Below are 13,059 nucleotides of genomic sequence, written 5' to 3'. Positions count from 1 at the left end.
TAGAGTCGTTATTGTGTGAAAACAATTAATAAAACAGTTGGGAGCGTATGGTGCATCGATGCATAGACAATGTGCATCGGTACACTATGTGTAAAATTCAAATATTTTGACTGTTGGAAGACTTAGTACATTAGTACACTTGGGGTGCATCGATGCATAAAATACATTCGATGTTTCAAATAAGCCTGGAGTGCATCGATGCATGGTATGTGCATCGATGCATAAAATGCATTCGATGTTCAAATTATTTAGGAGTGCATCGATGCATTCCTTGTGCATCGGTACACAAAATGCATTCAAAATTCAATTTATTCAAGGGTGCATCGATGCATTATATAGTGCATCGGTACACTACTCTGAAAAATTGATATTTGACTCGTTTTTTGTTCGAAATACTTTGTGAAAATTGTTTCAAAAACATTTTAAAATTAAAACACAATTTTATACTTTAGTAAGGATTGAAATTGATCTTTTAAAGTCTTGAAGTAATATCTTGAAATTTGAGTAAATTGATTCGAATATACCTGGAAAATGATTTGTAAAATCTTAAAATTTATTTATACTTAATTTGTTATATCGAAACATCAAAAATATTTTCAAAAAGATGTTACTTAAAAAGTTATTTTTTTCTATTATAAATGTTAATTTCGCTACCTAAAATGAATATTTTTTATATTACTAATTTCGGTAGGAAAAAATAACATTTTATATAGTGCACAATATTAATATTTTCCGTAGAAAAATAATGTTTTAGATAGAGCTTTACCAGAAATATTAAAAAATATTATCATTTTTGGTAACGTATTTTCTTTGTCTTATATTAGGTTCTTTCCTTAGACATCCTCTATTTTACTGGTGAAAAAGTGCACCATAACTAGAGGATGTCTAAGGTACGACAACCTTAATATATGGCTAAAGAAAAGTGTTACCATAAATGTTAATATTTTTTAACATTTTCGGTAAAGCGCTATCTAAAATATTATTTTTTTTACCGAAAATGTTAATATTGGGTGCTACCTAAAATGTTTAACATTTCCGGTAAAACGCTATCTAAAATATTATTTTTTTTACCTAAAATATTAATATTGGGAGATATCTAAAATATTATTTTTTTTCTACCGGAAATTAGATAGTAAAATTAACATTTTCAATAAAAAATAATATTTTAGATAACATTTTACCAAAACTATTAAAAATATTAATATTTCCTATAAAATAATTTAATCATATATTAAAATTGTGGCACCGGAAAACTACCCAGAACTATGTTGGGGGAATATAGAAAAGTTTAGGTAATTTTTGTGGTGGGCTGGGGAATGTAGAATTCTTATGTATAATATTATATTAGGTTTATGATAATGAAGATAGTCAATCATCGAGAGAGATAAGGGCAGTTTGGGCATTTGGGTTTAGAGAAAAAATTGGAAAAAAAAGTGTACTAATAACACTTTTCGTGGTGTTAAAATCTGACATGTCTCATCAACTTACTCATTATAATATAATATGCTTTGTGTGTTGCTATTTTAATTATCTTTTATTTTTTTTAACATCATGCGTTAGGCGGAATGTCGATTATCCATTGTTTTTCAAATCAATTTTAATAATGAAAATAAGAAAGGAAAAATTATAATAAACAACAGTTGTCACAATAAGGTGACATGCACCTCTTAAAATAATTATAATAAACGACAGCTAACAAATGTTAGATTATAATGTTTCAAAGTCAAATAATTTTTATTTCTTATAATAATTATGGATAATGATTCTTTAAAATATTTAAAATTCTGCAAGTGGGATGAATGAGGTGACATGTAATTTCTATTTTCTCATAGTGAAATTCTTCTACCGTTGCCCGTGGTATTTACCCTAAATTTTTAGGGGTTTTCCACGTAAATTTTGTGTCTCTTTTATCTTCATTTTTATTTTCTCAAATTATCAGTTGCGATTTTGCTCTATCCGATAGCCGTCTTCCGCAACAATTGGTATCCGAGCTAGATTAGAGTGTGTAATATCTGCTTATTGTCTTTGTGGTTGCCATCAAAAGGTTGATCCTCCAACATAAGAAAGTAAGAAGTTATTACCCATTCTTTGAAGGTTCCAGAGAACTATTCACGATAATGAAATAGTGGGAGCTATCCGTAAACGAAGCAATGGCGACGAAATTTGATATTGAAAAGTTTAATGGGAGAAATTTCTCATTGTGGAAATTGAAGATGAAGGCCATCCTGAGGAAAGACGGTTGTCTAGCAGCTATCAGCGAAAGACCAGTAGATTTCACAGACGACAACAAATGGATCGAAATGGACGGAAATGCTATGGAAAACTTTCATCTAGCATTAGCAGATGAAGTATTGTCAAGTATCGAGGAGAAGAAGACAGCTAAGGAGATATGTGATCATCTCACCAAACTGTACGAGGCCACATCGTTGCACAATAAAATTTTCCTTAAGAGAAAATTGTACACTCTCCGTATGCCAGAATCTACTTCAGTGACGGAGCACTTAAATACACTGAACACTTTATTTTCTCAGTTTACATCCTTAAGCTATAAAATAGGAGAACAAGAACGTTTAAATACACTTAAATAATTTATTAATTATTTAACAGTGTTATGACATGATGCTAGCATCAAAAAGTTCCCATTAATTATTTTACTCATTGAACTTTTAAAAAATTTAATTTACTAACTAAACTTTCGAATTGCTTCATTAGGATCACAGTTCAAGTGATTTGTAGTTATATCACGCTTCCTTTATATGCAATGGTTACACAGGTGAGCCTTGAGGACTGATATCTTGTAGCTTGATGATGATAATAAATCTAAGTGGATCTTTATTTGGATGCAGATGGGTTCAGAAATAAAGGGTTGTTTAGTAAGCGAGCAATGGCTTGCGGATCTGAGAGAGAAAAGGAAGAAACGTGAGCTTTTGGCGAGTCCTAATGCTTCTGTGCTCATGGAGCTGAGCTTCAGAGTGGTTGGTCCATCTGAAATATTCCCTTCTGTCGAGCTACCTAGCCTTACATGTAGTGAAAGGAAGGAAGGATGTATCCAACAGAGCTGCAATCAATGAAGAAAACGACCAAGTTTCCGTAGCTCTGGAAGCAAAGAAAAAAAAGAAGAGGAGGAGAAGAAGAAGAAGAAGGGTAATTGTCACTCAAACATGATGAGTCAGCTGATTTAATGTGTCATGTCAGTATTCCGTTGCTGCAATAACAATTTTTAATGGATGTTAACATCAAGTCATATTTTGTAACAAACGATAATATTAGTGATCGATTTGCGACTTTTCAAATATTAGTTGTGAAAATGAATACTAACCCAAACATTAGTGACCATGGTGTAGTTTATCCTTTTCATTTGCAGTTGGATTGAATATGAAATATGAATACGAGGAGGGATGGTAACAAAAACGACAGACTTGGGTGGATGTTGAGTCAACCAATTTGCCCATTTCGTTGCAGGTTTTGATAACAATTGCACTGCAATTATTGAAGTTGTAAACCCCAGGGTCACCATTGAAGCTCTCCGCGCCTGGGAGGGAGGGGGCGACGGAATATTTTGGGTTTTTTTAATTAAAAATATAATTTTAAATTTTAAATAAAAAATCTAAAAATAAAGGAACGTGACAGAATCACTTAATGAAATATTTTAACAGACGTTACAGCCGAGACACATAAAATAGTGATATTTGTAACACTGGACATCTGGATGAATCGAAAAAAATTTAGACATCTATTTGAGAAAAGCAATCAGTTTAGATATTTATTTTTTAATTAAGTCAAAAATTTATATGAAGTTAGAGTTCACTTATACTTTGTAGAATTAAGTCAAAAATTTATATGAAGTTAGAGTTCACTTATACTTTGTAGAATTTTTATTTTTATTTTTTATATTTTGGATCATTAGACTAACTCGAGTAATGATATAAATTAAAACTTTTAAATTTGAAGATAATTCATATTTTTTTAATAAAAATCTAATATTTTTTATTGTTAATCTCAATAATATGTTTATATATGCTTAAGGTAACATTTGTTGACACAATGTAAACTTAAAAATTTAATTGAATCGTTAGTTAAGTGACAAATAAATGAATTACAGACCCTAAATCCCAAAACTAAAGGTTTAAGTCTTGAATGAAATACATGACGATGGATTTATTAGAGTCATGCTTGTGAATTGTTTCTTCTCTGTATCAATGTGCGAAATAATGATCCATGTATATTCATATATTTACTTTACGAGCCTAAAAAATAAAGATAAAAAAAAGTTGATTAGACTTGTTCAACCGATTCCTTCTAACGATCATGAATCTAAATATATTTATTAAAAAATTAAATATATATATATATATATATATGTATATATAGTTTAGACAAAATCTTAGTCTTTCCAACGATCTACTACCTCACTTTATTGTTGAAAATTGACACACTAAATTGCATCAATTGTCAATATTATGGGTGGTAATTTGGTGGCATTAATGGGTGGCAAAATTGGTCAAATTTGGCCACCAAATTGTTGAAAATTTTAGATGGTAAAACTATGCAATTAGTCATTGTAATTTAGGGTATTTACAAATTAGTCCTTAAAGCTTCAACTATAAATACCCTAGCTCATTTAGCTTCAAAACCATCCCAAAGCATTCTAGCTTTCTTCCAATACTAGAGAGATTTTAGAGAGTTTCTTGAGAGTTGTTTTCTCATTTTTATCTAGAGAGAATTATCATTGTTTTCTCCTCGGTAGATCGAGAGAGGTTGTAATTCCTATTTTCTCATAGTGAAATTCTTCTACCGTTGCCCGTGGTTTTTACCCTAAATTTTTAGGGGTTTTCCACGTAAATTTTGTGTCTCTTTTATCTTCATTTTTATTTTCTCAAATTATCAGTTGCGATTTTGCTCTATCCGATAGCCGTCTTCCGCAACAATTGGTATCCGAGCTAGATTAGAGTGTGTAATATCTGCTTATTGTCTTTGTGGTTGCCACCAAAAGGTTGATCCTCCAACATAAGAAAGTAAGAAGTTATTACCCATTCTTTGAAGGTTCCAGAGAACTATTCACGATAGTGAAATAGTGGGAGCTATCCGTAAACGAAGCAATGGCGACGAAATTTGATATTGAAAAGTTTAATGGGAGAAATTTCTCATTGTGGAAATTGAAGATGAAGGCCATCCTGAGGAAAGACGGTTGTCTAGCAGCTATCAGCGAAAGGCCAGTAGATTTCACAGACGACAACAAATGGATCGAAATGGACGGAAATGCTATGGAAAACTTTCATCTAGCATTAGCAGATGAAGTATTGTCAAGTATCGAGGAGAAGAAGACAGCTAAGGAGATATGTGATCATCTCACCAAACTGTACGAGGCCACATCGTTGCACAATAAAATTTTCCTTAAGAGAAAATTGTACACTCTCCGTATGCCAGAATCTACTTCAGTGACGGAGCACTTAAATACACTGAACACTTTATTTTCTCAGTTTACATCCTTAAGCTGTAAAATAGGAGAACAAGAACGTTTAATTATTTAAGTGATGACCCAATCATGTCGGTTCCCATCTCATGCCTATCCCTAACTGTAATGACCCTCTAATGGCGTCAACTGCCACAACTTTTTTCATGTTATAAAATATATTTTCCCCTTATCTAAACCCATTTTTTAGGTCAATATTTTATTCAATTCCCTCCAAATATTTGGCCCACTCTCATATTTAGAAACGCAACTCACTCTTAAGCAACATAAATTTATTTAATAAAAAAATACTTTTGAGTATAATTTCAAGCTAAATAAACTACTCTAGTATTATTAAATTTTAAGTAGCATATTGTTTATACAATCAAACTTTCAATTACTTTAATTACAACATTAAATTTTAGTATTGATTTCAATTGTATCATTTAGCTATTATATTTTAATGTCAATAAGGTGGACTAATCTTTTTGTTATTATGATGATGTGGATCAAATGACGTTGTTTTGGTGTGACTGTTAATGCTCAAAACGAAATCCTTTCAGGCACTAAACTTTAAAGATTATCGATTTTGCCATTGGACTTTAAAAGTATTCAGTTTTAGGAACTAAACTTTTATGGTTGTTGTGGGCAACCAATTGTCGTTCGCTACCTATCGTCTTTCGTAGTAAGATCGGTATCAAAATGTTTGTATTTCACTCATTTTTTTTCTTTTATGATTGGGTTTCCATGAAATCCACTCAATATCAATGAAAATCCATTTAAAGGTTAGATGTGCTAACAGTATGATATCCTTTGGTGAGACTAGTTTTGAGTTTTGTTGTTTGTCTTCTCAAAATAATCTAACGTTCAAATTTTCAACAAACACCCCAAAACCCTCAAAATGTAAGAAACTCTTAATCCCTAAAAGCGATGGATATTTTTATTTAATTTCATAATTTTGAGTGGATTTTCTGAAAAATCAATCCAATGGGAAGAAAAGAGGAGTGAAATGAAAACGTTTTGATATCGATCTTATAACAAAAGATGACTGATAATGACAACTATTGGCTACCATTGACGGCCGAAAAAGTATAGTGCCATAAGTGAAATCTTTAAAAGTTTAATGACAAAATTGATACACCCTTAAAGTTTAGTGCCTAAAACGAAGTTATCTCAAGCATCAAAAGTCGTACCAAAATAATAGCGTTTCATCTATGCCATTACACACCATTTGGATTTTAACGATCTAATGACATAATTAAAGTCACAATCAAAGTTAAATGCTATAATTAGAGCAATTGAAAGTTTAATGATATAAACAATATACCTCTTAAAGATTAGTTGTATCAATGTAATTTACCCTAATTTCAATATAAGGTGGGAGCTTTTGGTAGGAGGGGCCTAACTTTTTTGTTTGAGGATTGAAAAGGATAGTATGTCCATTTTGCCTTTCTTATTCACTTTTATTTGCTTATTATATATTTTTTAATAGAGTATAAGCCTTTTAATTTTGTGATCGTGGGATCGAGTCTCACGGTGGGTAATTCATAATTTTGACTGTCGAAGATTTCCTACGAAAGCTGCTCTCAACCTAGCGTTGAAGACAGCCTACTATACTAGCTCTTCTTATCCTATTACACATGAGAATATGATCAACTAATTATATATATTTTTAATATTTAATTTCTATCTCTTTGCACTTTTTAATATATATCATTTTATTTTCTCTCTCTTCCTTCCATAAACTCAAAACAGAGGGGGAAACAAGACAACAAAACAGAGCAAAAATCATAAGGAAAAAAAGAAGAAGAAGAAAAACAGAGCAAAAGAACAAGGAAAGAGAGAGAAATTCTGGTAATCTCTTTGTTCTGGGGTTTCTCGTTGTTATTGTTTTTCTTTTAAATTAAATCTCTTTATCGATATTACAGCTACTAACCGGTCTTATCATCTTTTTTGTCCCTTTGTCACGGTAAATTTTCTTATCCTTTCTTCATTATGCTTTTAATTTGATTTTCCTTTCTGGGTCTTCTTCTTTTCCTTCTCTTAGTTTTAATTGTATTTCTGGGTTTTAGATTTACTTTTTTTTTCATTTGTTATTGTCTATGGGTTTCCTCGTTTGCTTATTGATACTCTGCTTTCTTTCTTTTTCTTTGATTATTTTGTTCGTTTGTGTAGTTTTTCCCTGCTTACTCTCTTTGGTTTGAAGTTTTCATTTGATTACTTAATCTTACATGTCCTGGAATGGAATTAGTTTTTCTTGTAGTTATTTTCTTGTGCTGCTTACTCTCTGCCTTTTCCCTTTTTTATTAAAATTAAAAAGTATTTCCATTTTCCCCTTATTTTATTTTGACTGTTTTATTAGTCACGATGACTTTAAAATTTAATGAGGTATTTTCTCTCTTCTGCTTATTCTGTTTTGAGTTTGTATATGTGTTATGCACATTTACTTATTCTCTTATTGATATATATGTTAGTCGACTTGAGTGTAACTGTTGTACGCCGTTATGTATCAAATACAGGTATGACTAGATTTTTCTAAGTTTTTCTATAAATTTGGAGTATCCTTGGAGGTCATATTCTCGTTTCGAAGTGTTTAGAACTGAAAAACGAAGAGCCTGAGCAATATAGCAATAATTTATTGTTTTCTGTTTGTTTCTTGGTGCTTAGAACTGTTTACATTTTTGCTGTAATTATAGAGAAACATTCAGTGCTGTGAACTATTGGGTGATTAAAAGGATTACTAGAATAATAGAATTTGATTTTTGAACCCTTTGCTGTATCACTATTGTATGAGCAAAATTGAAGCACTTAAGCTACACCATATACTAACTAGATATTGATTAGCTTGTTTTTACATCAAATATGAACTGGAATCTCTTCTAACAATAATATTTTCCCCCTCTCCATGTGACAGCTATTGAAGGGCATGAAGAAATAGCGGAGTCTGGGATCATATGAAAAATTACTTGCTCTGCTTGATACGTAGTTTGCTTAGAAGTCTGTAAAGTTTGGAGATAAATTTTAGGTTTTGGTTAGTTCTGTGATTGGAAAAATGGGTTACATTTGTGATTTCTGTGGGGATCAACCGTCGATGGTATATTGCCGGTCTGATGCTGCCTGTTTATGTTTGTCATGCGATTGGAATGTCCATTCGGCTAATGCACTGTCAAAACGCCACTCGAGAACATTGCTATGTGAAAGATGCAATTCACAGCCTGCTTTTGTTAGATGTGCTGAAGAAAAGGTTTCCCTCTGTCAGAACTGTGATTGGATTGGTCATGATGCCTCTACGTCAAATTCTGTGCATAATAGGCAACCAATAAATTGTTACTCTGGTTGTCCATCATCTGGGGAACTTTCTTCCATATGGTCATTTTTTTCACAATCAGCTTCAGCAGGTGGATCTACTTGTGAGCAGAAACTAGGTCTGATGAGCATCTCTGAGAACATAGAGAGTACTTCTTGGGGCCCTACAGAAAATACCATTTTCCCGAATAGTGCTGGTGTGGCTGAAGTTAATCGTGATCACAACGTGGATGTGGGAAATGGCTGGGGTGGGACTTCAGTTCCTGAAATCAGATCTGCGGCACAACTTATGGATCAGCCAGCTGGATCAACAAATGCATCACTGACCAAGGTAAATGGTGAACTTTGAATATTTATCTTTGGCAAACTTAGATGCACTATTCTTGAGGTGCTTTGATGGAACAATATTAAAGAACTATGAAAATCATTTCAAGAGTGGGTTTAAATTTGCAAATGCTTCGTGCAATCTGCGGTTAATGATGAAGAACATATTGCTAGTGAGTGTTCGGTGATAACTGCACCTTCTGACCAGACGACCAGCTTGAGGCTAAAGTGACCATTTCCTTTTCTGGATAGTTTTTCCTGTGAAAGAACAACACTATGTCAATTTCCATACCTTGCTTTTCATGGTTACAATTTATAATGGAATCGAAGTCTATCCAGAATATATTTTTATTGAACTTGATTGGATTTTCATTTAAATGTACAAGATTTCAATCTTTCGGTGAACCTGAGTATATCTTGTTTTTGTTTAGTGATCGCTTTAGATATTTTTATTTCTTGGCCAAAAAGTAACTCAAGTTTTTGTGTACATATAACTGTTCAGTAAGGCCTTCAAAGTAAAATTACTAATTCAATAATCTGGTCCTAGGTTATATTTTACATCTTATTCCTATTTTTGCCATGGGTTCATAGTGGGTTTCCTTTAATTACTAGTAGAGATAATATGTTCCTTTTTGGAACCTTTTTTTTTTAATTTCATACTTTATTAATTTGCAGTTATTCTGCCCTCAAACAAAGTGTCCCGGACTTGGTGAAGATGATCTGTATGATGAATTCAACATGGATGAAGTCGAACTGAACCTTGAAAACTATGAAGAACTCTTTGGGGCAACTCTCAATCATTCAGAAGAAGTTCTAGAGAATGGTGGAATTGATAGCTTATTTGGGACAAAAGACACATCTGCTGCTGATTCCAATTTTGAAGTGCCTGCTGAGGTTAGTTCGTTTCTTTTATTCTTCCTTTGCTGTATCTGTATTATCTTTCTCTGATATTTCCAGTTTTATACTTTTTTCATGGTGTTCTTAGTATTTATGATATATAACATATTTCTGCTATTAGTTTTTTTGTGTAAATGGAAGCATTCCTATTCAAATTAAAACAGGGATAAATTGACAATCGTAAGAAGCTTTAATTTGATGAATTCTAGTTGTGGGCATGGTACATTTTCAATACAGTTTGTACTAGATTCTTCATTCTGTTACTCGAAGCAAATTATTCGTTTTGGCAGGGTAACAATAGTATCAATGACCTCGATTTTCAGACATGAATATGTTTCCAAATGAAGTTTACTGTCCTTCCATTTGCCGGGTCTTGGTTTTGAATAATGATTGAAGGAAATTATCCCTTTTTACTTGTTTCAGTCTTTTCTAGAGGATCTTTCAGAAAAAAAAGGTTTTCTAGAGGAGAACAATAAGCTTGATTTTGAAAAGGAACCCTTCTACTTTCAGGAAAATATTCCACGTTTGAAAGTGTTGATTATATAACCATTAGAGGTGATGAGATTATGGATTCCGCAAGTTTACAAATACACTACTACTTGATCTTTCAGTGTCTTGATTATTAACAATTCAAGTTTCTTGTGAAAAATGTATGTCTTACCAGTTTACTTATGAACATTGTTATTTTATCTTCATTCGGAGTCATACTCTACAGAATCAGTCATAATGCCTGAGAATTTCAAGTTGTATTTGGAAAATGTTCTTATGATTATAACATCCTTGTCCAGGCCTCCTCTGTTGGACTGGTCAATGCAATCCAGCCAGCATGCAACAATGCAGCATCTGCTGATTCCTTGATGAGCAGTAAAACCGATTCAATTCTGTGTTTTACGGCAAGGCATGCTCATTCAAGCCTCTCGTTTTCTGGCCTTACTGGAGAGAGCAGTGCTGGAGATTATCAAGATTGCGGGGCTTCACCAGTGCTTTTCATGGGAGAGCCTCCTTTGTGTCCGCCATGTACTGAGAGCTCCTTCCCATCAGCAACTCGAAACGATGCTGTCATGCGTTACAAGGAAAAGAAGAAGACACGGAAGTAAGTGTACACTAAGAAACCATATAGAATCTACATTTGTGAGTTTAGTGCTTCTTGCTTAACAAAATTTTGGAAATCGGATGTTCTTCCTTCTAATTCGTTGTTGAATGATAGGTTTGAGAAGCGAGTGAGATATGCCTCTCGCAAAGCAAGGGCCGATGTGAGAAAGCGAGTGAAGGGACGCTTTGTCAAAGCTGGTGATGCCTATGATTATGATCCATTGAACCAAACCAGAAGCTGCTGAGAGTACAATTTTTTTACCCATGCTTAGAAAAAGGAAAGAAACACATAATGTTAGTTTGGAAGAATTTATTATTCTTGCCTAAAATGAAGAAATCGATGCTCGACTCGACTTTCGTTCTTTTCTTAACTAGTTAAATGACAGGCTATATATGGTTGTATCTCAGGGCCCCAGGTTTTATCAGCAGATGTTGGATACAAAATCACCATGAATAAATCGCCGAGGCCTGGTTCTGCATTACCATAAAAAGATTCATCGATCGGGACACGCTGCCAGCCAGGCCACTGATTTCAACCTGCCATGTTACGTTCGAGCAAGTTCAACTGCTCAAAACTGTGTTGTTTTTAGCATGGGAAAGATAATGTCGATGGGTTCTTCAAGCCATCCACATTTATGCTCAGTGTTCATATAAAAGCTGCCGCCATGACAGGCTAAGACTCTCGTTCCCTCTCCTTATCATCCACCACCTTTTTCCTCCTCCCTCTTATAGAGCATTACTAACCAACGACTGCCTTTATTATCCAAACTAAGACGGGTGATCACTGATGATAGACGAGTTAATCTATCCCCATCAGAAAATTAAATGACATTATATTAATGAAACCAAATTCCCTTAATAATGGGCTGCTTTCCATTTTGTCCTTCTTTAAAAGGAAATAAGTATTTATATTGGAATGTGCACCTATCTCTTAATAAGTTAACACAAGGAGAATTCATTTATTAAAGAAGCAATGAGTTGATGTTGGTTTTGTCAAAGAGTAATGGTAATGATGCCAAGCTCTATATTTTATGCATTGAATTAAGTTGAGTTAAAACTTTTAAGTTAATCGAATTGATGAGTTTTGTTTTATGATTCAAAATTTATTTTAATTTTTTTATACAAGTTTATGAAATTTGAGTCGAAACCGAGTTGTTCGTGTTTTTATTTAAATATAATTGCAACTATTTATTATATTATGGTAGTACTTAATTCCAATTTAAACGACTTTTCATCACCATATATATATATATATATTCAATTTTTTCTATGTGATATACATATGTCTACATAGTTAAGAGATTCGATTCAAACTTAAAAATTAATCCAACAATTACTAAAATTTTGAGTTATTCAAATTTTATTTTTTAACTCAAATTATATTTAAAAATTTTCATTATGAAATTACATATAGGTTATAGTCTAGTTAAAATAAAATCAAATCGAAAAATTTAATTTCTTTAAATGGAATCAAAATTTTGATGACCCTGAAATCACAAATAAAAGCATCGACTCAAAGAAAGTCTCATTATTAACTGAAAAGGTGTAGCTGAGCACCCAAAAGCATAACCTTGCTGTAATATCCCAAATTTTGGACTGGTGACTAGAATGTAAATTTTAAAAGTTTGGAGACAAAAGTGTAAAGTTATAAAAGTTTAAGGATTAAAAGTATAAATTTTCAAAAGTTCAATTTTGGATATGTAAATTAGTAGTTTAGCCTAAGACAATTATTTTAGTGGATTTTAGAATTTTGATATGGAGTTTGTATAAATGCCTATTAAAGGACAAAATTCGATATATTATTCGGATAACCGGATTAAATCGAAAGTTTATAAAATTTGAAGAAAGGTATAATTGGGTTGGAAAAATTATATAGATATTTTTAAACAGTGAATTTTAAGCTGAATATGTGGAATTTGGCGAGAATTGAACTATAAAGTGAGATAGTGTAATTTAGTAACTAAAATGAAATTTTAAAAAATTAGAGG

The 13,059-nt window shown here is 32.4% G+C and overlaps 1 protein-coding gene across 4 annotated transcripts; it reads left to right on the top strand.

The window, feature by feature from the left end:
* Positions 1–7,329: 7,329 nt before the first annotated feature.
* On the top strand, positions 7,330–11,605 carry LOC120133234 (zinc finger protein CONSTANS-LIKE 9-like). 4 transcript variants are annotated; one of them, XM_039149866.1, is made up of 6 exons: positions 7,330–7,421; positions 8,367–9,089; positions 9,758–9,976; positions 10,768–11,072; positions 11,187–11,318; positions 11,480–11,605. In XM_039149866.1, the coding sequence occupies exons 2-5, from the start codon at positions 8,505–8,507 to the stop codon at positions 11,314–11,316; spliced, it is 1,239 nt and encodes a 412-aa protein (XP_039005797.1). In that variant the 5' UTR covers positions 7,330–7,421; positions 8,367–8,504; the 3' UTR covers positions 11,317–11,318; positions 11,480–11,605. The 4 variants fall into 4 exon arrangements, with proteins under 4 accessions (XP_039005797.1, XP_039005796.1, XP_039005794.1 ...); XM_039149865.1 differs by having other exon boundaries at positions 11,187–11,349; positions 11,480–11,596; XM_039149863.1 differs by having other exon boundaries at positions 11,187–11,514.
* The last annotated feature ends 1,454 nt before the right edge of the window (positions 11,606–13,059 follow it).

The sequence above is a fragment of the Hibiscus syriacus genome, unplaced genomic scaffold (genome assembly GCF_006381635.1).
Source record: "Hibiscus syriacus cultivar Baekdansim isolate YM2019G1 unplaced genomic scaffold, ASM638163v2 tig00110577_pilon, whole genome shotgun sequence".
NCBI lineage: Eukaryota > Viridiplantae > Streptophyta > Magnoliopsida > Malvales > Malvaceae > Hibiscus > Hibiscus syriacus.
Note: the sequence above shows the minus strand (reverse complement) of the source record. Positions and strands in the feature narration are given on the sequence as shown.